Here is a 25,462-nt window from a genome sequence, read left to right as displayed (position 1 = left end):
TTTTATAAAATGTGTATTGTTGAGCTCTCGTTAAAAGAAGTTATTTATATCCAAAATAACTTTAACTAACTACTCCGTGAATGTCAGACTGTTGTTGTTATATGTCCATACTGCAGTTTGTGTTAAACATGTCTACTTTTTATTAATACCTGTGACAGAGATCGAATAATTCTTGGTGTTAAATCCCCCTCCCGACCTGTGAGGGTGCTGTGTAAAAGGAACAGAGTACCCTTAACTAAATGGCATGACAATTTATTCCTTGAGTTAGGTGGAAGTCGATCATTTAGGAAGGGGGCGGAGCTACAGTACCCAAACTCAATGACTCGGACGGGAAACGGCGTGGCATCCAGGGATTGGATGGAGCTGATGCGCTCGTTTAACCTAGGGGTCATGAGCGAGGGTATAAATAGGGGTTGTAGTGTAAGTGATCTGGTCCTTTGTGAATGGTTAGAGAACAACCAAAAGGAAACCCTGCGTCAAGTGAAGAACCGTGAGTGTTGTGTTTATTAGTCTGTCTTGTAACATTGTTTTGTTTGTGTCGTTTTAAGACTACTAACACTATCCGGAGCTGCAGCCGCAGGCCAGCAATAAAACCGGACACCAGCATTTCCCTGTTTCATCACGAGCACTAGTTTCACGTACTAAATAAACTTTTGTGTTCTGTGTTACGTGTGGGTGAAAAAAGAACCCGGACTTTTGTTTTTGTTTTCCGGTCAAACCCAAGGATTACAAATGAAGTGATACACAACGCTGTATCACTTCCATTATTTATTATTTACAGGTGTTCGCCATAAGACATTGTCTAAAATCAATAAACACCCTTGCACCTGGAAATCATTGTCTGTCTGTTTTGTATCCTCTCTACACTGCACACACCTGTATCCACTCTCCACTTTGCCACAATACCGTAATCCAGTGTTTTACTACAATGTGTTTTATTGCGTCTTTGTAATACTGGCTTGATGTGGGAACCTTTTTAACTCTGAATATTCCACATTGGTGTCCAACATTGTTAGGTGGGCTGGGTCCACCAAAAAAAAAGATGGAGAAATTGAATTGTAGTATTTTGGAAGTCTATTGTCTTTGTTAAATTCACAAATTGTTATAAATATTGCTTTTGATTTATTATTACGAAAGACAAGATACCTTTGTATGTACAGTATAGATTTACTTTGTTCAGAAGCAGCCCTAGCTACTTGCTCTCTAAATAGTATAAATATTGCTTCTTTTTTTCATATTCAAATAGCCTAAGGCAGAGGTGGCCAAACCGCTGCAGTTTCAACTGCGGCTCCCGGTGAAATGCTGGATGACTCACACTATGCGGCTCTAATGAACTGCAGAAAGAATAATAAACAAAAGTGAAAATAAGAGAAAAAAAAAACTAAAAATAAATACAAGTTTTCTCCCCTTCTCATTTCAGCCTGCATGTTCAATGCAAGGACATTTCATCACTTGATGACCTTCGACACCGCGAGCATGCGTATTTCGATCCCCTCGAGTGAAAGCCGGAGGTGTGGGGTGAAAGTTAAATTTGATCATTTGAATTAAGTTCTCGTTCATTTCATGCAGACAACGGCATTGAGTAAACCCTCCACGAGTAATAAACAAAAGTATGAGCCTTTAAACCAGAATGGGAGAGAGAGTGCTTTAACTGAAAACGGTGGTAAACATCTGTGTCTCATCTGCAACAAATTGCTTACACACTAGGCTCAAACATCATTATGAAACAAATCACAACACATTTTCTTATGAATATCCTCCTGGATCAACTTGAGGAGAAACAAACCAGCCTCTTTTAAAAGCATGACTCGGCAGTGAGCAGATGCTTCTTTTTGCATTCACTGAAAAGCTGATGTAACTCAAGCGAGTTTTGTTATGGCATTGAATATCGCCTGTGCCAAACGTCCTTATTCAGATTAATTAATCTTTTTTTATAAAATTGGAGTGGGCGCTAGACTAGATAATGCATGTTTAAATGGTGTATTGCAGGTCTAAAGTTCATCTTATATTTACATACCTTACATCTCATGAGCGGGTACTGTAATTCCTTTCAAAATATAGTTCATGTGTCATCTACAAAGCTCTTAAAAGTATTTAATAAACTTGGAGCAGTCATGAAAACCAAGCATTCAGATTTTAAAGGGAATAGCTTGTGGTGATTTTGGTGAAATAAGGGAAGATGGATTTTGCTTTATAATAACTGAATATATATTATTTAAAGTACGCAATAAATACAGTATAAACAGAAATACAGTCGGCGCCTCTATTAGGACGACTCCAGAGATGTAAAAATATCTCGAATAAGTGGCTGTCCCAGTTTAGTGAGGCATTTGAGACGACCTTAGTCTCACGTGTTCATAATTTGTCATGTGCAAGAGAAGTATTTTTTACTTTTTTAAATTTCGAAATGAAAAGAAACACAATTAAATCACATTATGGAATAAATGTTAAAGTACATTATTTAAAATAAAAATGTTTTTTTTTTTTTTTTTATTCCTAAACAAAATTAATCTTTTTTTTATTTGTAGATTTAAATGAAATGTAAAATAAGGAAATAACATCTTCTCACATGCTGATACTTTCTTTGCGTCATCAGCCTGAGAAACCAGCTTTCAAGAGTTCAACGTGGTTTGAAGTCACAGCATAATTACGTACTCTCTGCACTGTGCTGTGCGAACCTGTCTTGCTCTGAAAAGCGATCTCCGTTCATCATTTGAAAATACTGTGTCCCAATTAAATGACATAAATAGCATTATGAAGAATTGTCTCTCAGAGTTATGTCTAAATTAAGCAGAAATCCTGATTCAGTAACCCGATTAGGGGGGTGCCGACTGTAATGGAAAAACACCAGTGTTACATTTAAAGTTTTAATAAACTGTAGATCTACAGTACAATAAAAAATACACATAAACTGTGTAAGGCTCTGCAATGTTCTATCCGTTGTTCTTGTGTGTATTGCTGCCATCAATTAATAACTACTGCACAGAGTAAATGCAAGATTTTGTTTTAATTGCGGGGCGTACCCAACAGCGGCGCACACACACACACTACCGAAACTAGTGGTATGGTCCCACACTGGAACAATAGAGATGACGTGAGTGCACAGGACCAGACGAAACAAAAGTCTGCCAACCTAAACTGACCGGGTCGCTCCCATATATTGAACTTACATTCATGAAGAGATATTATTTACATTTTTTCGAGTACTCTAGTAATGAATTACTTCAGAACGAATTGAAAACCCTGAATGTGTATGGGTTATTTAATCATTGGAGTTCAGAGCCTGAGGATGACATTTCCGGAACTAATATTCATCATAGGTACCGTGCAGTACTTGAAAAGCAAGTTTGTCTCATACTATGTAGTTTATTTAGAAAACACCCTGCTTTACTGTAGAAAACCTTTTATCAGTGGATTAAAGTCAACATCCTACAATACAGGTACAGTTGTGATTGGATCAGCGTTTCTCAAATGTGGCCACCAGCGGGATTTTGTGCGGCCACAGCAGCCCCCCAGTAACTCCTCCGCTTCCTAGCTGCTTATCCTGCAATTTCCACGTGGAGCGCATGCGAGTCCAAATTTGTCACATTTGTCATTTTTAACATGGAAAAAATAAATGGGCAGCTGGATGGTTAATCAACCTTTTATCCTTCTTTTTTTTTTTTTTTTTTTTTTTTTAATTTTAGAATCTCCAATTATTTTAATCCTGATTTTCTCCCAATTTGGAATGCCCAATTATTATTATTTTTCTCCTTCACCGCGGCGATGCCCCACACAACTCAGGGACCCGAGGTTCACTGGGCTTCCTCTGATCCCACGAGCCAATTGGTGTCTTTTACACCCAGGAACCTGAGAGCAGATGTCTGCAGGCTACTAGCGCAGCAAATCTCCGCCCCCAAGCTCACTCGGCGCCTGGCCTGTAGGGGTCGCCGCTTAGCGGTGAGGAGAAACAATCTAAGCCGGATCCCACCTCCCCAACCCTGGGAGCACCAAAACCAATGCAAAGACCGACTGCCTCGCACAACCAGGATTCGAACTTACGATCTCTGGTTGTATCTCACCCTGCACGCCGCGGCAGTGCTTTTACCAGGTGAGCCGTTCGGGGACCCCGTCAACCTTTATATTAATCGATGCCTCTATTCAGCTTTCATTCAGCACAGTCCATGCTGCTTGCATCCTAATTCCTCATTTTGCTTCTATTTCTGCTTGCTGCAATTGGCCAGCAGTAACGTCAGTATGATCAGTACATGTTGATTGGCTGAGTTTTCATTCTGATCAGATTTCATTTTGGCATGCATCACAAATCTTCACCTATTTCGCTTTGTGTCAGTGCTCATTGGTAGATCACGAACAAAAGACTTTAGTAGTGCCACATGAAAACGGCAGTATGGAGTAATATTATTTTCTTTACTTTATAGAAAGTATCTATTCGAAGTCTGTCTGCCGTAAATTACATAGTTGATAGATATTAGAAATACATATCACAACATGTTTTGCCTTGCACCAATTAACCACCTTGCCAGAATTTGCGTGACAGTTTCTAAGTGGTAAGTGATGTTTGGGATTAACATAAAAACAGGATAAAGAAACTGCTACTTCAGATTTGGCAAGTGAGTCAGAATTGGAGGGGGATACAGGTACATCACTCAAATGCTTTATGCTTTCCAAACACTGGCCCAACTTCCTGGCCCCCTTTTCCACATGTATTTTTTGAAGAGTTTATTTAAGTTGAATTTGAATTTTCACTTGTGTGTACAGCTAAAAAAAAGCCATAAGTAAACTTTGAAGTGCGACCACCAGTAAGTAAGTCAAATCTGCTTGAGAACCACTGGCTTAGAGTGTATGATTGTTGTACATTGTTCAAATAAAATAATCTCGAAAGCACAGATAATCAAACACAATACTGTACGGCATTTATGATGAGACAGCTCGTCATGAGCACAGGAAAGGTTAAGAAAATGCAGGATCTTGGTTTTGGGTCTCATTTCATAATGACATAATGATAACCCAACATCCTGTGTGGGTTCTTTACTGATCATTTGTAAGCTGTATCTCATCTTTTGATGCTAAAATCTAAATGTGCTCAGAAATCAGTATGCACTGTATAAACTGTTGGTGCAAAGCATGTACTTTATGGCATACTAATAACCTTGTACAGTACTGCATTAAAAAAAAAAACATTTAAATAAGGAAAAATGGGTGGCCCATAATGTGCAATAGCGGGTTGGCTACTGTAGAGTCTCCTGGGACAGCAGAGTTCAATACCAGGACTTTTATGTTCCAACAGTTCTGTGCTCAATCAGTTTGCAAGAAATCGTCCCACGCTGGACAGCCCACTTGGATTATATTGCTTGCTGAAAAGTCTCTTTACAGTACAGCAGGTTTCTTTTGGTACTGCTGGTGAACAAAAGGCTGATTGGGAAGAATTAGAATACACATTTTTAAACTGAAGCATTCCAAGTAAATATATTAAGAATGGCAAAACGGTTTCTTCGACTTAGAGGTAAGCTTTTATTTTTGTAGTTTCTCGAGTAGACAGCTGTTCAGCATCAAACAGCTGGTTTTCTCATCAGTAAAGTGAGTCATTGTCTCTATTTCCTTGACTTTTTAGTGGGGCTGGTTAATTTTTTAAAATGTATTCTATCTTGATGTACTGCTGCTGAAAGCATGGGTGTGGCAGGGCAAAAGCCCTGCTTGTGTAATAGTGTGTGGGAATGTAAGGTTTGCAGGGATGGGGTTAATCTTGCCCCTGCCAGCAATCACAGGTTTGGCCATTCTCCAATTAGGTAGTTGAGTGCTAATTGGGGAGTGGCCATCTGTATAAAGGGGAGCAGAAATCATTTGTTTGGAAGAGGGAGTTTGGTGAGTTTTGTAATTATAGTGAAGGCGAATGCCCAGCCTATATTATGTATTCTTGTTTTGTTTAAATGTTAATTTTGGCCCTCATGCCCTGTTGATTTGCTCCTGTGTTTGTTTGTTTATTTGATTTTGTGTCTATTAAATGTGCTCAACAACACTTCACTGCAGTTTCTTGACTCTGAGTCTCTTATTCCTGCTGGTAACAGCTTGGAATGAGACGGTACCCTGTCACAATGTGTCAATTGCAACCAACTTGTAGATTTAGTACAGAGGACTAACTAATACGGTACTATCTCAAGGTTATCCCCAGCTGTGTACTAATTTAGCACCAATTGCAACGAAAAAAGACATGGAACAAAGTTGGGGACTAGTTGATCCCCAGCTTCAGTACGGAGTGATTGGGTCCAGCTAATTATATTTCCAGCGAGTTATGTTTCTGTACAAAAAAAAAAATTAAGAAGCCCAACGTAATTATTGTTTTTTTAATTTACAATTAAAACAAATTATGTATGGAAATGTATTTACACACAAGTAAATACTAAGGCTGAATTGCATGAGGATATTTTCCCATTTTCTTAAACCAAATTCACATGTATAATCTAATTTTCATAAAACACCACCAAAATTAAATGAAGCTGCATCAGAGGACAAACTAAACTTTTATTAGTTCTCATTTAATTCACACAAAACAAATGCATTCATGTATAGGACTGTGGCAATGTGCCCCGCCCCTGTGTGTATTTGTGTATTTTATGTTGTATGTTGCGTGCGTTAATGTTGGTGTATAGAGATGGCTGCACGGGATATAAATGGGTGTGTGCAGCACGAGTTATTTAAGATGTAGAATTGTATTTAAGCACGAGGATTGCACATCACTTCATGTGCATTTAAAGTATTTAATATGTGAGCACGAGGTTGCACATAATTAATTCACGTGCTGGGATTCAAGTGAATAATTAATTGGTAATTGAATCCTGGCACAACAGTATGTATAGATGCACGTTTTACTCACTCGGGTTGTGTGTTCGGTGAGTGGAGAACGGGAGAGAGAGAAGGAGAAACAAAAAGATAACAATTGCTATTGCGTGCTGGTAAGACCAGCACGATACTTGTTTGTTTATTTTTTACTCACCGTGTTTGTGTGTCTGTCCGTCCACCGTTTAAGTGTTAGTCCGTTTTGTTTGTCTGTTTTATTTTGGCCTCAAGTGCCGTGTCCTGTCTTCTGTTTTCTGTTTAAAACCTTTTGTTTGTTTATTAAACGCTCTGAGCGCAGCCATAGCGTCTCAGTTTCAAGCTCAGTATCGTCTGTCTCTGTGTGATTCTTTTTGGCCTGAAGTCCTCCCTGCAGCTAGCCTGTCACAAGGACCAAAGGTGTATTGTAGACTATAAGGTGGAAATCGAATCAGAAATGCTAATTACATATTTCAGGTATAGCCTATAAAAGCTTAATTTCTCAGAACATCCATACAAAGTCAATCATGGCCAGTAGTCATGTGCAAAGTTATACAATGGAGCAAAAAACTTTATTTCATAGTGTATAAAAGATGCTATTGGAACTTTGGAGGAAGTTGGCAATACATTTTGGGATTTCTAATATTTGTTCCAGTTAGTACTTTTGGTACATTTTTATGAACGTTTAAATGCTATGTAGGTGTCAGCGTTTTAAACCATATCTACATACACACACTCCTTTATATTTAAGGCTTCTGTTTTTCACGTTTTATTGTATTTTTCGGTGCTTATTTTTAGCTATTTTCAAGTTTTATGTAAATTGTTTTTTTCGGGGCTTTCGTTTTTGATATACTGTATGAAGTTAGTGTTTTAGGTTACTTCCCAAAGAGCCCTTGTCAGGTCAAGTGAAAACCATTGATCGTAGAAATAACACGTATGTGTTAAGGAGGGGTGTCTCTAAATAAATCCAGGTGAATCTTGCTAAAAAATGCAATTGTTTTCAAAAGAGAAAGCTTTGAATAGGAAATGAAGCAGACTTTACATTATAGAGATAGGAGAAAAGTCACCACCGGAACTCTTTGGATTCCCATGATGCACTGCATCGACGGGGACGGAAAAAAAGGGGGAGTTTGACCTGGAAGATCTTAGCTGAGGATGTCCATCTGTTGGGCGACTTTGTGCCAAATTCCTGCTTTGAAAATTCCAGCTACACATTTCACCAGCATGCAGCCACTCCTTTCCTTCTATCAGCAATGCAAGGTGCTGGACGCATGCGCGGTTAAATACGCATCGATTGTTCCCCCAATCAACAGCCTGTCCTGTGACCTCTGTGACGTATTTTTGACAGTGATTTCACTCTCTAGCCAACTCGTAATTTTGTGAATTGTACTCGTAACTTTGTCATATGTACCCGTAGCTTTTCTTGAGTCGTACTTGTATTTTTTATTTGTACTCGTAACTTTTTGATTTGTACTTGTCATTTTTTTTTTGAGTTGTACTCGTATTTTTGATTTGTACTTGTATTTTTGATTTGTATCTGCAATTACAAGTACACATTATTTTTACTTTCTTGAGCTGCTTAGTTCATTGCAATTGACTTGCGTACTTGTTTAGTACCGCCCTCCGTACTAACCACGGGATGATCCCCAGTTAGTACACTCCTCAGTGGGTCTCAGCTACATGTTCAGGAATAGGTGTCTACATTACTACTGTACAACAATACTTTTTGCAAGTTTCACACATTTGAAAAAACAAGCAAACTTTTTGTTCATTTTTAGTTTCTTACTGTAAGTGTACAGTATACCCTCTATTAGGTTGGCATGCAAGAAAGTGATTTCCTGTAGAAATCTTTCCAAAACTTCATGATTTATATTTACTTTACAGTCCTATACAGTACTCCCTGGCTGCTCAGCTGCTAGTAGTGAGGGTCAGGGATTTTTAGAAGATTGTAGAGGTGGTATTTTACAGTATTGAGCATTTTAGGCTATGTTTTAATGTGGTTCTTGTGGTGTTGCAGTTTGTGGACATAAATTATACAGTGTGTGCACATACTGTAGTACTAACTTACAGTGGTTCCTGTAAGCAAGTGTTCTTTTTCAGAGAATGCCTATTAAAGCTAAAATACAGAACAGATTACAGCGTGCAGCAGTCTAAGAACATAGTATTACAGAATCGGAATCCAGTTTAGTCTAGTGTCTAAAGTAAAGAGCAGAGAGCCTGATGTCAAAATCCACACGTTCTTCATTTATTGCTTTTGCCTGATAAGGGGCTTGGAACTTTCAGCAGGTCGGCCTGACCTTCAATGCAATGAACTTCTTCACACAGACCTTACACAGATCTCTTAATAATATTTTCTACTGGTTTTATATTCTTTAAAACACATTACAGTCATTACAATATTTGTTGCAGTTTCACAAATGTTCAATTTGTATCCCAAAGATTGTCCTGCTTCCAGTAGCAGTGACAGTCTTTAAAAGAGTAATACCTGCAAAAACTTAAATCTTGTAAGCTGGGCTCCCATCTCTACATTCTCATTCCCATCATCAGTGGGCAAACTTCAAATAAATTAAACTGTTTCTATCAAAGAGCAATCCGTCTCTGCCGCATACACCTTTCACTCAAAAAAGAAGCTTGCACCCTGTACAAGGGAACATGGGTTTTAGGGTCACTCTGTGACACTGGATACTGTGGCTTGGACTCCAGTTTGACAGATATCTCATTGACCTGAGTTGCTTGAACTATTTGTGCTTCTGTCCTTTCTACCTTTTTAACTGGGTGGATATGGGAACCCCACTGCAAACTAGATGCATCTGGTAAAATATTTCTGAAATACAATACAATTTATTTTGCAACCTGCAATATAATTGGGGCTTCTAATTTTAACCGATAAAACCCGTTAAAACACCCCGATACAAAAAAATGAAATCGGTGGATAGCCAATAAACACCGGAAAAATGGTGGAAATGGTTAATCAATTCACGTTGAATTTACGCTATTCCCATTAAAAAATAAAACCTACTACAAAAATAATAATAAATACAGTTTCCAGTGCTGCTGGGCAATGTCCCGCCTTCCTGACTTGCATCTATCATTGATTTGTTCTCAATACTTTAAACCCGCCCCAACTACTGAATGACTGCACATTCCTACATTTCTATTGGAGACTCCGCTTGCGAGATTTAAAACAGGATTTCAAGCTGTATTACAGTTAGAATACGGAGGATTTAAAACAGAATTGTGGCGAAATGTACAAAAATGCCTACACACAAAAACCCCAGAAGAATGTGCTCGTGACCATAGGGATTTCGTTGTGAAAGACAGCAATGGAAAGAAGGTACAATTTATGTGTGCAAGTACTGTCGAGTTACTCCTATACATATTTTGACAGAAAAAAAAAAACGCTCAAGCATTTTGGAAAGTAACCAAAAACACATTTTATACAGTATATCAAAAACGAAAGCCCAGAAAAAAAAACGATTTTACATAACTTGAAAATAGCTAAAAATCAGCACCGAAAAATACAATTAATAAAACCCGAAAAACAGAAGCCCTAAATATAATTAAATGGCAACAAACTTGATGTGTGTCAACCTTTCTACAGTATGTACTGTAATACATTCCTGTTACCAATAATTTACTTTAGGCATTCAGTGCGTTTACATGAGCATAAGAATTCCGATATTAAAAGTCATGTAAACACAGTTTTCGGAAAATGTATCAGAATATTCCTTAGGTCAGTTTTTGGAAAACAGCACCTAGAAATTTCCGATTCAATTCCGAAAACGAACCAAATGTATATCATGTGAACGCACTTTTCGGAAAACGTATTCTGATAGTGTACTGCACATGCATGGATCCATTTGCTCCGTTGAATCGTATTTTGTCATATACTTGTACTTGTAGAACCGAAGTCATTGTATTTTGTCTTCCTCAATTGTATTAATACTTGTACTGTGATTCTTGAAATGTATTTTTGTTTACGACTGTAAGCCGCCCTGGATAAGAGCGTCTGCTAATAAATAAATAAATAAATAAATAATAATAATAATAATATTAAGTTAGGGATTAAGTAATATTTGTCCGTATGTGTTTTTTGAATAGCCCATACTGAAGCAGCACATGTTTTCCAGCTTTAAAATTACGTGATAATTTAAAATAATGTCTGCAAAATAAACTGGTAATATAGAACAGGATGAGCTGTTTGAAAGGCTGATTGCACATTGTGGGGAATCTGAATAGAGGTATATAGGATAGTAATCTTTGAATTTAAGACCTGACACTTCGATAAAGCACTTGTTATTGGATTGGTCTCCGTTCTATCGCAGAAAAAATGTTCGGTTTGTTCAAATCGTACTTAGGGTACTACAGTACTTTGCATGCGAAAATATCCTGCATTTTCCGAAAACTTCAATCCATGTATACAGTTGAATTCTAATTAGACTTTCTATCGTTAATCATGTAAACACAGAAAAGTGTCATTTTAAGAAAATCAGTTTTCTGATTATTATTATTATTATTATTATTATTATTATTATTATTATTATTATTATTACTTATTTCTTAGCAGACGCCCTTATCCAGGGCGACTTACAATTGTTACAAGATATCACATTATTTTTACATACAATTACCCATTTATACAGTTGGGTTTTTACTGGAGCAATCTAGGTAAAGTACCTTGCTCAAGGGTACAGCATCAGTGTCCCCCACCTAGGATTGAACCCACGACCCTCCGGTCAAGAGTCCAGAGCCCTAACCATTACTCCACACTGCTGCCCCTAAATTTAAGGATGTGTGTATTTGTTGTTTCCTAAATTTAGGATTTGCTTTAAACTTCAAGAAAACAAGTAAACTGTTATCTAATTTTCTTGAGCTGATTGCTAAGTGTAAACTCAAATAGACGAGGCAAGCTTGGGCAAGTGTCCCCAAAGCACTGAGAATTTTTCTGAAAGTAGGAATTCTACAGATTCTTTGCATCCCACATGGGCAGAATTCAACCCCCCACCTCCTCCAAATATTTACTTGACGACATCTCGGAGTAGCATTCAGAATATTTGTTGCCAAATCTAAAGAAGGATATTGTTCAAATTCAGCTGTTTAATTTTATTTTTTGGGGCAAATGTGCAGGATTAAAACTAGTATTACACTGTACACTATGTGAAATACTGTAGACTCTGTTACTATAGATAGTGTTCATATGACTCTTAAGCCAGAAGCAGGTCTGTTGTCCGGCAGAAAAAAAAACTGTTAGCTGACACTGTTCATCATTGGAAGTGCAGCGAACTATATGAAGAAGCTTCTAAGATTTTCCTTCCTGACATAATTGCGTCTTCCTGTTAATTTTCCACATTACAGCCTCTGTTTTCCTTTTAGTGAGAAGGAGAATCCCCGAGAGGAGACAGTGTTTGTTTTCACTGACATTAGTTTGATTGCTGTGCCCTTTCTTTATCAGATGGGCTTCAATGGCGACATTTGCTTTTCTACTGCATTGACCAAAGAAATATTGTTGTGTGCAATAACATTGCAATATATTAAGATGCTGTGCTGTATACTGTATCACACTCATTGATAAAAGATCATTCACTTTTTTTCCTTTACAGCAGGCAATAGTTTTTTTGGAAAACGTAAAGCAGAGACATGGGTCTGAGCATGGATTCAGCTTTACACTTTGATCCTATTATGATGTTGTGCAACAGCAGCTGTCAGTGATGTTATATCTGATGTGTACTAAGTGAGCTAATATTTGTTTGTTTTGTTAACATATTGATCTACAGTAAAAACACAGAGTACAGGAACTTTGTTTAATCAATAACTTGTGTGCAGTGAGCTCTGTACCCTGAAGGCAATACTGTACTTTTAAGAACAGTTATACTGTAAACACTACAGGTTATGTCCAGTGGATCAAAGAGATTGCATATCTAAATTCCACCAATGTTTTAAAAATGGTTATATCTTCTTTAAATCAATTGAATAGACCCCTAGCCTACAGTACAGTATATCTTTTATAGTTTTTTTTTTTTATCGTGGTTGCTATTATTGATCCAAATATAAGGTACAGCACTTCACGTTTACCTGTAGGGCTGTAATTGAAATCCTTTTTTTATTGCTTTGATCAACATGTACTGTAAGCAAAGCCACATTTTAAAATGTAATGTTTAAACCAGGAAATCTGGGCAGAATGTCTTAAAGGAAGATTTAGCTTTAAACAGCTCTACAACAGAATCACCTGTTACACAGTAATAGAAGATACTGTAGATGCTTTTATTGCTTGTCACTACCAACTTTTTCTCTTTTCTGAGGCCATTGTGGCATTGTACCCCTAGAACACCAATAATTTATTTCTGCTGTCATGTAAATCAATGAGAATCACACAATTATTGTATCGTGGGGTGTGCTCCTCTTTACCTTTTACAATTTGTATATTTAAGATCCGCTTTTAAACTGTGTAAAAGGAGCTGGAATGGCCTCTGGGGATCTATAGTTTACTTAATGGCGTTGCAAATGCAAACGTAAATGTAAGGCAGCAGGTTCACTGGAAGCTACTAGTGTGCTCTAAAAGGGATGTTAACTGGAGGCTTTATACTGAATTGCAATGCTATTATTTTTTTAGTTTGCTGCACTGTAGGGAGCTACAGTATTCAGGGCAGGCTTCATTTACAGTATGGACTCATGGAAACTTATTTCACATCCGATTTTTGTAATGCATTCAAGAACAAATTGTGTGAGTGTGTAAACTTATGTTATAGTCCCTCCAGGATTCAGCGATCGCGGAAAAAAGCATGGAATTTGATCTCTTTCACAGAATTTTCAATTTTTTTGCAAAAAAGCAAAAACTCAAACATTGGCTCCCTACTATCACTGTACATGTCACTAGCGCACATACATGTTATATGTATAGTGAGAAGTGTGGCAGGGTTATCGTGCAAGCTTTACTTCAGCCAAGGAGAGGTTTCTAAGTGCATCGGTGAGTTCCAGAAACAAATCTAAATTAACACCTAATATAATGACAAAAGATAGGGCACAAATGCAAAATGCAAGTCCAGTTTTTCCAAGAACTCACCGCCATAGCTTCTGTTAAAAGACCGTGACAACGACCATGGATAGACAAACCGTGGCTACTGAAGAACGGAATAAGGTAGATGATGATGATTATTATTATTATTTTACAAAATAATTTCATAGTTTAGTCGCAAGTTCAAAGGGAAGCGTTGTTCTGTTACTCCTATGTGAAAGGTCACAGAAAAACAATTAGGACCTTGCTTGTACTCCCTATGTTGTAGGTCCTGAAAGATGGATTACTTGGCATAACTTAACATTTTTTTTTGAAAATCATCCTTGTGGTATGTGATGGTAGCACTTTCACAAGCTAGTTTATCAGCCAATCAGTGTCGCCTGTCACTGTTTCCAAGCGCTTGTCACAGTTTCCAAACTAATTCTATGTGCTGGCTTGATGTGGATACATTTTAAAATTACAACATTTTGGTGAACAACAAATGTTTCTAAAAAATACCGTTACATTTGTAAAAAACAATGCTCCACGTCTAGTACACATTTGTAAAACAGTGCATTTGTAAAATGTACCAATGCTAATTTGAATCCCAGTTCACCATTAGTCTTATTCTGCTAGGCAAATGTTATTGTTAATGTGATTTAAATATAGTCATATGTTTTGGCCATAACCTGTATTTTTATTTATTTCTTTAAGAATTGTTCTGTTTTATGTATATTTAAAAATGGCAGTAGGGCTACTGATTTTCCATTCTTCAGAATAGCAAATTCCGTTTTTCAATCATGACCAATTCATTTTTTCCCACTCTTTTCCCACTCTTTATCAGTTTATTGATAATTAAACACTGCATTTGAACATAAATATAATTCTGATAGTTAAAATAAGTAAATAATAAATATTACCACCATTTCTTTGTGTGTTAAAGGCAAAAATTTTATCAGACTGATAAAACTATTGCTGTAGTAGTAGGCCTAAGTAAAGCACCTGAAAACACATCATAATGTTTATAAACATCACTTGGCTCATTGTTGGCATTACAATAAGCAGGAAAACTTAATTATATTACAGCAGTGCAGAAAACAAATGTCCAGCACTGTTTTGAGAGAATCATATTTACAGTCTTCCACTAACACAGTAGTTCAGTCTACAAATAAAGGTGTTTTGAAAATACCTGTTAAGCTTATTGCTTGCATTACAGTAACAATACAAAATACTGCAGTTTAGTAACAGTCCAGCAATGTCATGCGAGTAAGCCCATTTACAGTACTCCACAAATTAAGTTTAGCATTTTACTGGCAATACAATAACCAGGATAAAATATGAAATGCTTTGATAAAAAAGGCGTGTTGACTGACTCATTGCTACACAGGTTTGTTTCCAGACAGAATGTCTTTATGAAACAACTGGTGGGTAGTGTAGTGACCACATCCTTTACACAGTAAAGCCATCCATTTCCTTTAAGGAATTGTGAACAAGCTGGCTGGTGGTTACGCCAGGCCAGGAAATGCAGGACACAGAGTGGTGAGTGAATTGCGCTGGTGCGCAGATTTAATAAACAGTTTTCACCAAACAGAAAGCAAACGGCACGTTGGCCGAAGTAAACAGACAAATACAAAATGGGCACGAAACAAAACAAATATCATACTGGTGTTATCCAGCAGGTATAACAATTGCTTTCTAATAATACTGACTTTCTTGTCTCACGACACGTCTCTCATTCCGCCTCTGAACACACAACCCTGTATCACTCGTGATCACCCTATTTATACACCTGTGGCTGGAGCCTCAATCATTTTGATCACTTTTTCAAATCACAGCTCCAGCCACATTCCCATGTGTTTTTGCAGGGAGGATTTTAACTTCCTCCCTGTCACACACCATTCCACACATACACCAGTGATTGTGCAATCCCCGTGCCTAACCACAAGTATACATTTTAAATCACCCATGCTACATAACCCACACTCCGTGCACCAATACATACACACCACATACAACATAAAACGCATAAACTACGCACAGGGGCGGGGCATCCCGCCACAGAATGCATAGCTAGGGAAATAGCTTTGAGCTTTTTTCTTCATCGTCAGATAGTATAATTTAATTAAGAAACAGTCATGGTTTAACATTGCTAATTATAGCTGTATTAAATGCAGGTAGAGTGGAAAGAGATGAACTAATTATTTAATATACAATTAATTTAGCTTGCTTACTTCGGGAAAGCCCTGCCTTGAGCACAGTCCCTTGGGTCAAAGTTTTTCAGCAGAGAAGAATGCAGTGCTTAGCCATTTTTTGTTGCTGTCTTTTTTGCTTTCTTTTTCTCCACGTGTTTACGACTGGCAATATGTTCTTTAATGGTATTGACTCATACATGATTAATCGAATGACAGCAAAATTTGCGGAATAGTATCCCACCATCCTCATAGATCGTCATTTTTTTTTTCCTCGTTGGTGCAGCCGCCATGTTGAGTATCAGCAGAGACACGTGAGTGATGTCACATGATGAATCAACTCGACTTGGCTGGGTGTAGTGCAAAAAAACTGAAATTCTATTCCCAAAATGCCTAATAAATAAATTTAATACTTGAACAATATTTACCTGTGGCAAACTGACTGTGGATTTCACTTGATCAGCATCATTTATCGCTGATGATTCACTTTTCTGAAGCACAGTGCTGTATTAACAACTTGATACAATTCTGCAATTTTATGTTAGTTTAATTTTGTTGTTGAAAAGGGTTATCACATTTTTTACCTGTCTGTTTTTCTTCTCTTTGTTTATAAAAACATCTGGTGTTCCTTTTTAAAAACAACAACAAAAAAAAAAACTGCCAGTGGTTTTAGTATTGTTACAGGAGACTTGTGATTTTAACTAATTTTTTTAGCTCATATTTCTCTCTCAAGTTGATGGGTACTGTGTTTTTTTATTTTTAATTTATTAAAATATTACTTGCAGTACTGTAAGTGGCAGTGCAGTTTCTGTTTGGTAGATTACCACAGTTTTGGCGCTCCTGCATGACTTTAGGTGGGGGACTCTAAAATGACGACACTACTCATATTAGTTAATTTAATTGTCACATATGCAATCACCCTTAACCCTGCATACTCACCACTCATCACCTCTACATTACATAATGTAATCTGTATTCAATCTGCTAAATTTGCGTTGAATTTGCAACTCAAATGTGCAGCCTAAATACTGTAAACCTAAAGTATTTTTAAATTGTTTTATTGCATATTTCCCAAAAGTTCACTTGAGCTGGGGTGCACTGTGAAATGTCAAACTGTTACCATATATTAAATTGTCATTCGGCACTACAGTATTTTTAATAAGCCTTGGACCTTATAGTCATAGCATTGTTAATTTTCCTGTAATGATTCATTATTATTTGTATTTAAAATGAAATTGACGTTCCTTTACAATAGCAAGCATTCCTATATGACCTGGATTGCTTTGCTTGTTCGGCACTCTGCTGTGCTGGGGCCAATACCTCCCTTGATTCCTGCATTCCTCAACAGCAGAAACACAAACCTAAAGCTGTGATTTGTAGCCTTTGACCTAGAGGTTCACATGCCGGAGGTCTTAGATTGACTTATTGGTCGTGGCCCATGAAACATTCCTGATGTTACAAAAAAGAAAAAATAATAATAATGGACATGTTATTGATTGATGGTAGATGGAGCCAACTTTGAGGCCCTGAGTGTGTGTGTGTGTGTGTGTGTGTGTGTGTGTGTGTGAGAGAATTCCTGTTACTGTACTTGCCACTAAAACAAATGTACTCAAAGGCACATTATATATATATATATTGCCAACTGAGGTAAGAGGTTGACATTTTTATTTATACGCTACATTATTACTGCTGGGAGTAGTAGCAGAAGCCAACACCACATTTAAATATTCCTCAAAATATGGCCAGTTCCCCTTTTAATAACGCTAAAACATTCTATATTCTTTCTTTATGTATTTATTTTTTTTACAGATGAACACGATGCAGTACAGAGGAAAACCTTTACAAAATGGATTAATGCCCGCTTCACGAAGGTAAAAATTTACTTGCCTCTAAACTGTTAAGTGCGTACAAACATGTTAAAGCCCTAGATGCTGTAGCAACACAGCTTCGCTGGGGTTTGGGTATTAATGACAACCTCTCAACCTACAATAACTAATCTGTACAGTAAAAAGCATACGGTAAGACATTTGGCTTCATAGATTTTTCTCATTAATTTTTTGCATGTGCCACATTCTTTGCATTTTTGATGTGTAAACTTCAACACGGTGTTCGTCTGTGAAATGGTCAAATAACAACACTTGAGAGTTATTCTTAAAACAGCAATGGGTTTTTAATTTGCATCATATATTGCTGTATTGTGTGAGGTGGTAAGATTATTCTGTGGGTTACAGTAAACACTGCATTCCAAGGTGAGGATCTAATGGAAATATGTTATATAATTTACATTTTTTAGGTTCATTTTGAATAAAACAATGGTTCCCTATGCTTTGCAGTCAGACCTCAACATGCCAAAGGGTCTGTGTGTATTTTTAACTTCACTGTGTTTAATGCCACAAAAGTCTGGAGTCTAGTATTTTTCCCACAAGAATGTTCCCATGGTACAGTAATAACATTGGTTGTATGCAATAGGTTAATGTAAAATTATATAAATGACAAGTGAAATAGAGGGAGCGCTGTATTAGTCTTGAACTCAATCCATGCAGCTGTGCTTGGTGGCACAGCCCCTTTTATTGTGTTTTATTTATTTTTAAAAGCCTGTACATGAGAAGCACTTAGTATAGTTTAAGAATAAACTGGAAATTCTTGAAATAGTGCTTTCTGAAAAATCACTAGGAGCAGATGACAGGAAAGTGTGTGTTGCCAAAGTAATCTTCATTAATTCTCATGTGAAAATGCTCTTATTTCTTTGCAAGTGTTTGCTTCATTTGGCAGGCTTTTTGTATTTTTATTATGTATATTTATGAGAAGAAACATCAACAATAAATGTTTTTTCAATGATATACGTTTCCAGGTTCCAAAATGAAGAAACAATGAACTAGACACATTTCAGTCAATTCTCATTAAAACAAATTCAGATTACTGTTAAAAAAAAAAAAAAAATCTGATAACTGGGAATTTTTAACATGATTCCGGACAAATTTAGCAGTCGCTTATTGTAAATGACTTATTACAATACAAATTCACAAAAACACGAATTCTGTGTGTGCAAATTATTTTGGAGCCCCCCAGGGATTTAAAAAAAATAATAAAAAATTAAGTTGCAACTTGCATCCAGTTTAGCACCTCCCTGCTGTTTTGGGCCTGCTGGTCCTATGATGCATTTTCAGTTGCCATAGTGTTCAAGCATCAATGTCATTTCCATGAAGCAACGCAAAAAAATATGCATTATCCTTGCAGACAAATGTGGATGCAAGTCGTCGTGTGTTTTCAGATTTACCCTGATGAGGATTTTTGTGGTTTAAAAATGCCTCTGATCAGAGTGGGACATGCAGATTGCAAGTTCAGTTCATTTGCAATGTATACTTTTTAAAAGTTAACTTACAACTGTCAATACAATGCACAGTGCTTTTACATGTATGCTGCTTTTCATTGTACTGTAATTGAAATTTGATTGAAATTACTGTAACTTCAAAACAAACTAACAGTGTGCATTTGGCTTAGACTCAATAATAAGATAGGTCTACATTTTTTGGCTGGTCCCTTGAAATTTGTATTAGTGAGAGTTGACTGCACTCTGCTAATTGGGACACAGGGCTAACAGACCATTAAAATGGTTTTATAATGTTGAAATGTTATGTAAATTACATGGGTAAACAGTTGAGTGACATGTGCATCTTCTTATTCTAGAATCCAGTGTTACAGTTTACAATAAATACATTTTATAATTGTACTGATTCTGTGTGCTCAAGGTTGGGAAGCCCCCAATCAAGGACATGTTTGCTGACCTCAGGGATGGGCGAAAGCTTTTGGACCTTCTTGAAGGCCTCACAGGGAGTGTCTTGGTAAGGATTATTTTTTTATACTGTCTTTACTTCTAATTTTCATTAATGTCTAAAGCCAATGCATCTCATTTTAAATACCAGACACCTTTTGGGTTTAACAGCTTTGTAATAGTGAAAGAGGCTTCATTAGATATTTTTAAAGTGCTTTAACATTTTGAAATCTACAAAAACAGGGAACTTGTAGCCAATTAAGTCTTGCATAGTCCAGTGCTGAGTATAGTGGTGACAGAGTAATGAACCCACAGTTTACAGTAAAACTTGTCTCTGAAAACCATGTCTAAGCCCAATAGAGAATGATGTTTAGGTCCCTGAAATAAGACATTAGTAATAGCAACTTTTCTGTCAGTTTTTAGGCAGCTCAAGTTTTACCATTTTCTGTGTATATGTGTGTTGACTACTGAAGAACATTGATTAGTTTAAGATGGTAGTCTCCCCAATTGCAGAAATAGCTTTTTAACCAAATGTAATTCTTTTCATGTAGAGACTGAAATCATAGTAAATGTAATCCGTACATTATGGATTGTTTTCATTATTCCTCCCTGGTATTTGTTTCAGACCAAAGAACGTGGATCCTCGCGGGTGCATGCCCTAAATAATGTCAACAAAGTTCTTCAAGTTCTGCATCAGAATAATGTAAGTCTTTGTTCTCAATTTTAGCTGCCTTTTTTCATACATTGCAGTATCTTCTTTTAATTGCACCTAAATATCCGTTCAAGGGTTTAAGATGTTTTAGCTTCTCCAGATCTGTTCAGTTAGTGTATTTATAACACCTCTATCAAAAAGACTTCATCTTAGTGTGTGAGGCAAGGTGTGGTTTGAGGTTTTCCAGAACACCTGGTCAGTAATGCGTTCTAATCTGCCAAGTAAGCTACTGTATTTAAGCAGTATGTGACCTTGGACAGTGTGTGTCATACAGTATGTCTGATGTAAGATTGCATCACAGGACCTCACAAAAAAAATATTGCTTCCCATTTGTTTCTAAGTAAAATAAATAAATAAATAAATACATAAAAAGTATACTACCAGTGCATGAAGTTAAGTTCTGAAGGGCAAGGCAATGTTGCCTTTGTTGGGCGTGAAGATTCTGGGGCACCAAGGCAGTTCTAGGGGGCAAAAAGGCAAAACATAAATCCAATTCAAGGGCACCAAGGCAATTTCATACTCAAAAAAGAAATATAGAGAGCCTATTATGTTAATGAAATTTTAATTCAAACAAACACATTTCTGAGTAATTCACACACTTAGGGGCAGATGTACAAGCCTTGAAAACAAATTTCTGGTTTCCCCAATGTGTTGGGAGCAGTCGGCTGCACACATGTGCCACTAACCCCTCCAGCTCATTCTGAACACCTTTGTAGGACCATGATATATTGTGTGTTAATTGTCTACGCTACTAAGTAGGCCAAGTTACTAATAATAATAAAAAAAAGTTGTTTAAATCATTTAGTTTCAATTAAAAATCATCTTTTATTCGCATTGTACACCAATGTGTACAATGCAGCAGCATGTTTCATTTTGTGTTACTGGTAGGCTAAAGTAAAACGAAGGTGCGCTAGGTATTCATTTGATTTTACTACTGTACAGTATACTGTATAGACCACCTGTACAGATTTATATTTTTACGTAATGTAATGTGTAAATAGGTAAAATGAAGATGGAACAGAATGCATTGTACAGATGACATTTACATTTAACAAAAACAATTTTATTTTGATTCTTGCACCTTTGCATGTGTAGATGCTGCAGCAAACCACAACTCAACTCCTGTTATTTATTTGAAGTGTTGCACGATTCTCGCAATATATAATGCTAGAGATCTCGCTAAGAAAACGCATCCAATATTTAAATTAGTATATTGCGGCTCTCTTCATTTACGTATTGTCTCTTAGTACATAAGACAAAATGTTTACTAAGTGTCACAAAGAAAATGCAAATTATGGTATGTTTGTGCTGTGACTGGCCCATCTTAGTACACCTACCCCTAATTGTTACAAAAATAAAATGTGGCCTCTCCCTAGCTCCCCATGCCTTCTTGAAGTGCATGGAAGCTGTCTTGGATCCATTGAGACTCAAAGGCATTAGAGTACTCAAGTATCTGAATGACTGGCTAATTTGTGCCCAGTCTCCAGCACAGGCAGAGGCTCACACGGAACTGTCACCAGCCACTTTCAGCGGTTGGGCCTTATGGCGAATCATGAGAAGAGTCAGCTCACGCCTTCCCAGACAGCCTCCTATCTAGGTGTGTGCTTGGACTCTGGGTCCATGTTGGCCGGTAGAGTGCCACCTCTGTGGAGCTATTTCAGCTCAATAGAGCTCTCACGGTAGTGATGTTCCAGAAACTTCTGGGCTTGATGGCAGCAGCTTCCCAGACCCTTCCATTGGCACTTCACCGCATGTGCCCTCTACAGGTCTGGTTCAACAGGAGGGTTTTTCAGCCCACGTTGAACCGTGACCGCCCTTGCCAGTGTCCCACCACTGTCTAAAGGCACTCTCTTGGTGGAAACAGCCGGCCCATCTATGCCTAGGCTGTCAGGTACGGCGGACCTTATGGCATCCCGACCCAACAAGCCTGCAGTTCTGGGTCTGGCCCCTGAACGGCGGCATTTGAGCCGTCTGGTTCTGTCCAATAGGGTTATGAGTGGGGTGTCTTTCAGATGTGGGGTCTGTGTCCTAAGTTCGACCTTCAATTTTAATATGTCTAGTAGATTTTAATGTAAACTTGCCATGTTGGCGACTAAGCTTTTACTGTACAGAACTTCGGCTACATAATAAGGGCTTTCTGCTTCAAAACTGGCAGAATCTGCACCTCCCCTTTTGATCTCGCAGAGCCAATCCTTTTAAACTCGTAGAAGCAAGACCCTTTTTTTGTTATCATAGAAACGTGCACCAGCCAGTGAAGTTAGGGTAGACCAGCAGAAATTATCTTTCCAAATTCATTCTGCTTTGTCTGCGGCTATTGTGAACTATAAAGAAACTGAAAAAGTTTAAAAGCAAATAAGCAACATTAGATAGTAGGTTGACAACAAGGACAAAGGGAGTGTTGATGTGTGTTGATGGGCAGCAGTGTGGAGTAGTGGTTAGGGCTCTGGACTCTTGACCAGAGGGTTGTGGGTTCAATCCCCAGTGGGGGACACTGCTGTTGTACCCTTGAGCAAGGTACTTTACCTAGATTGCTCCAGTAAAAACCCAACTGTATAAATGGGTAATTGTATGTAAAAATAATGTGATATCTGTATAACGTGAAATAATGTATAATGTGATATCTTGTAACAATTGTAAGTCGCCCTGGATAAGGGCGTCTGCTAAGAAATAAATAATAATAATAAATAATGTGTATGTTCAGCCCTACGGCCGAGACGTGCATTCAAAATAACAAGACAATAGAGTTCCAATTATATTACTGCAAACGAGGGGGGAGCTCATCCTTTTGTGTTTGACTTCCATTTTGTGTGTAGGTGGAGTTGGTAAACATAGGAGGCACTGACATTGTGGATGGAAATCATAAACTGACCTTGGGCCTAATCTGGAGCATCATTTTGCACTGGCAGGTTAGTAAACATCACATTACAGCCTTGCACCTTTTGTTTTAATCTGCAGTTCCATTGTTTAGGAAGTTGCTACTGCAGTGTTTGTTGTTTGAACATTTGTAAAACCTTGTTATATGACTGTACTAATCCAGTGTGCAAGCTTTTTTAATGTAAACCTGTAAATTGACTGGGTCTTGCTCTTTGTTCGTGATCTGACATTTCTCTTCTAATGACAAAACTACTTGTAAATGTAAATAACTATCAAAATTTTATGTTTTTTTTCACAATTTGGTAATCAAAGATAAGGATCCTTACTGCAATTATAAATGATCAGCCCTAAAAAATATCTTTACTTTTTTGCAGAAGTCTTTCATTGCGGTGACCATATTTTTCTCCTTTGTATTCAGGTGAAAGACATCATGAAGGATATCATGTCACATTTACATCAGACAAACAGTGAGAAAATTCTCCTGAGTTGGGTCCGGCAGTCAACACGCCCATACAACCAGGTCAACGTACTGAACTTCACAACCAGCTGGACTGATGGGCTAGCTTTCAATGCTATTATCCACAAGTTCAAGTAGGTTGTATTTTTTAGTATAAATACATTTTGTAAAAGTTGAAGATGTGGACAGGATTATTTTTGTTAAATCAACAAATGTGGGTGCCTCCGGATTTCTTGATTTTTGTTTTTGTTAAACCCTGAGAAGTTCTATAAAAATTATAGTACATACAGTAGCAGGAAACGCTAACTTGCGGCAAGGATTACCTGAATTCCTTCATCGTGTGTTTAAGCTTGGGAACATGAGCTGCAGTTCACAAGCATATGTCCCATTCAATAACAATATTCAGATCATAAATAAGTGGCCATTTTATTGAGTGCTGCTTCTTTTTTCTTCCAGGCCTGGTCTTTTCAGCTGGGAAAAGATTCTGAAGATGTCCCCAGTGGAGAGACTGGAGCACTCTTTCAACCTAGCCAAACAACACTTGGCGATTGAAAGACTTTTGGACCCTGAAGGTAATTGGTTTAAGGCATCTGTCATTTTATAACATCAAAATTGCCCGTGTCACCAAAAGAATTTGTATGCAAATAATGTATCATTCTTTTTAAAACTGTACCACAGGATTGAAATATTTTCCACTGGTCTGTAGTCTGACTGAATTTGTAAAATGGAATATGATTTGAATGGGGAAAATGCAGTGGATTTTGGTGTGGAATAGTCATTTTAAAATGATCTTAAGTACCCCTCTCTCACACCTCTCCTTCTTTAGACGTTGCTGTTCCACTGCCAGACAAAAAGTCCATCATCATATACGTGACATCCTTCTTTGAGGTTCTTCCTAAAGAAGTCACTATGGACGACATTCGTGAGGTAGAAACTCTGCCCAGAAGATACAATGTGGAGTGTGCGGAGAGCCAGTTCAACAGTCAGCAGGTAAGCTGCGATGCTACTTAAGAGTAAAAAAATCATATTAATTCGCACCAGAAATTGGTCCCCTTTTGCCTTGTGATAGCAATCTGTTGATTTCTGATTTTTTTTCTGCTTTAATTAGTACAATAGATAACAAAAAATACTGTTCCTTCATGATATCTACAGTATTCACTTCACTTCATGTGTTGAAGATATGGTCTGATTGTAGCTACATCCACTGGGCAGAAATTCAGATAGCTTTTGAAAGTCAGACAGTACCCAGACATTTTTAAATCTAGTTATTGCCAACTAACAAAAGAAGCAAAGAACCAAACAAATATTCAATAGAAGAAAAAATGATACCAGTTATGTTATTAGTGTCAATAAGAGGTAAGAAGTGTGATTTTAAAAGGAAGATATTTAATTATCACACTTTGTAGATGTATACTCCTTTTACACTCTAGATCAGGATTTTTTCGGATACAGTAAATGTGACCACAATATCTGCAAAACCAACCACTAATGCTGGCTGCGTATGTCTGAGTTCATGTCAGCCTAGTTCACAGTTTAAACTGTCTTGGATATTGTGGTTTGGAATTTCACTATATGGTTGGTTGACTTACTTCGGTAGCATTTATTTGGAAACCTGGCTGGACTATTTGTTCAGATTGGGTTGGGCATTGAGAAACCA

At 37.4% G+C, this 25,462-nt stretch overlaps 1 protein-coding gene across 7 annotated transcripts in view; it reads left to right on the top strand.

Annotated features, from left to right (window-relative positions):
• The window catches only part of LOC117411380 (utrophin-like), a 236,303-nt gene that overhangs the window by 25,849 nt on the left and 184,992 nt on the right, over positions 1-25,462 (top strand). For all 7 annotated transcript variants that reach the window (XM_034018793.3, XM_034018795.3, XM_059025174.1 and 4 more), the window contains exons 3-9: positions 17,800-17,861; positions 19,740-19,832; positions 20,388-20,465; positions 23,288-23,380; positions 23,767-23,939; positions 24,262-24,377; positions 24,632-24,795. In XM_034018793.3, the coding sequence (XP_033874684.3) occupies positions 17,800-17,861; positions 19,740-19,832; positions 20,388-20,465; positions 23,288-23,380; positions 23,767-23,939; positions 24,262-24,377; positions 24,632-24,795 (779 nt within the window). The remainder of the gene's footprint in view (positions 1-17,799; positions 17,862-19,739; positions 19,833-20,387; positions 20,466-23,287; positions 23,381-23,766; positions 23,940-24,261; positions 24,378-24,631; positions 24,796-25,462) is intronic.

The sequence above is a fragment of the Acipenser ruthenus genome, chromosome 6 (assembly GCF_902713425.1).
Source record: "Acipenser ruthenus chromosome 6, fAciRut3.2 maternal haplotype, whole genome shotgun sequence".
Taxonomy (NCBI): Eukaryota; Metazoa; Chordata; class Actinopteri; order Acipenseriformes; family Acipenseridae; genus Acipenser; species Acipenser ruthenus.
Note: the sequence above shows the minus strand (reverse complement) of the source record. Positions and strands in the feature narration are given on the sequence as shown.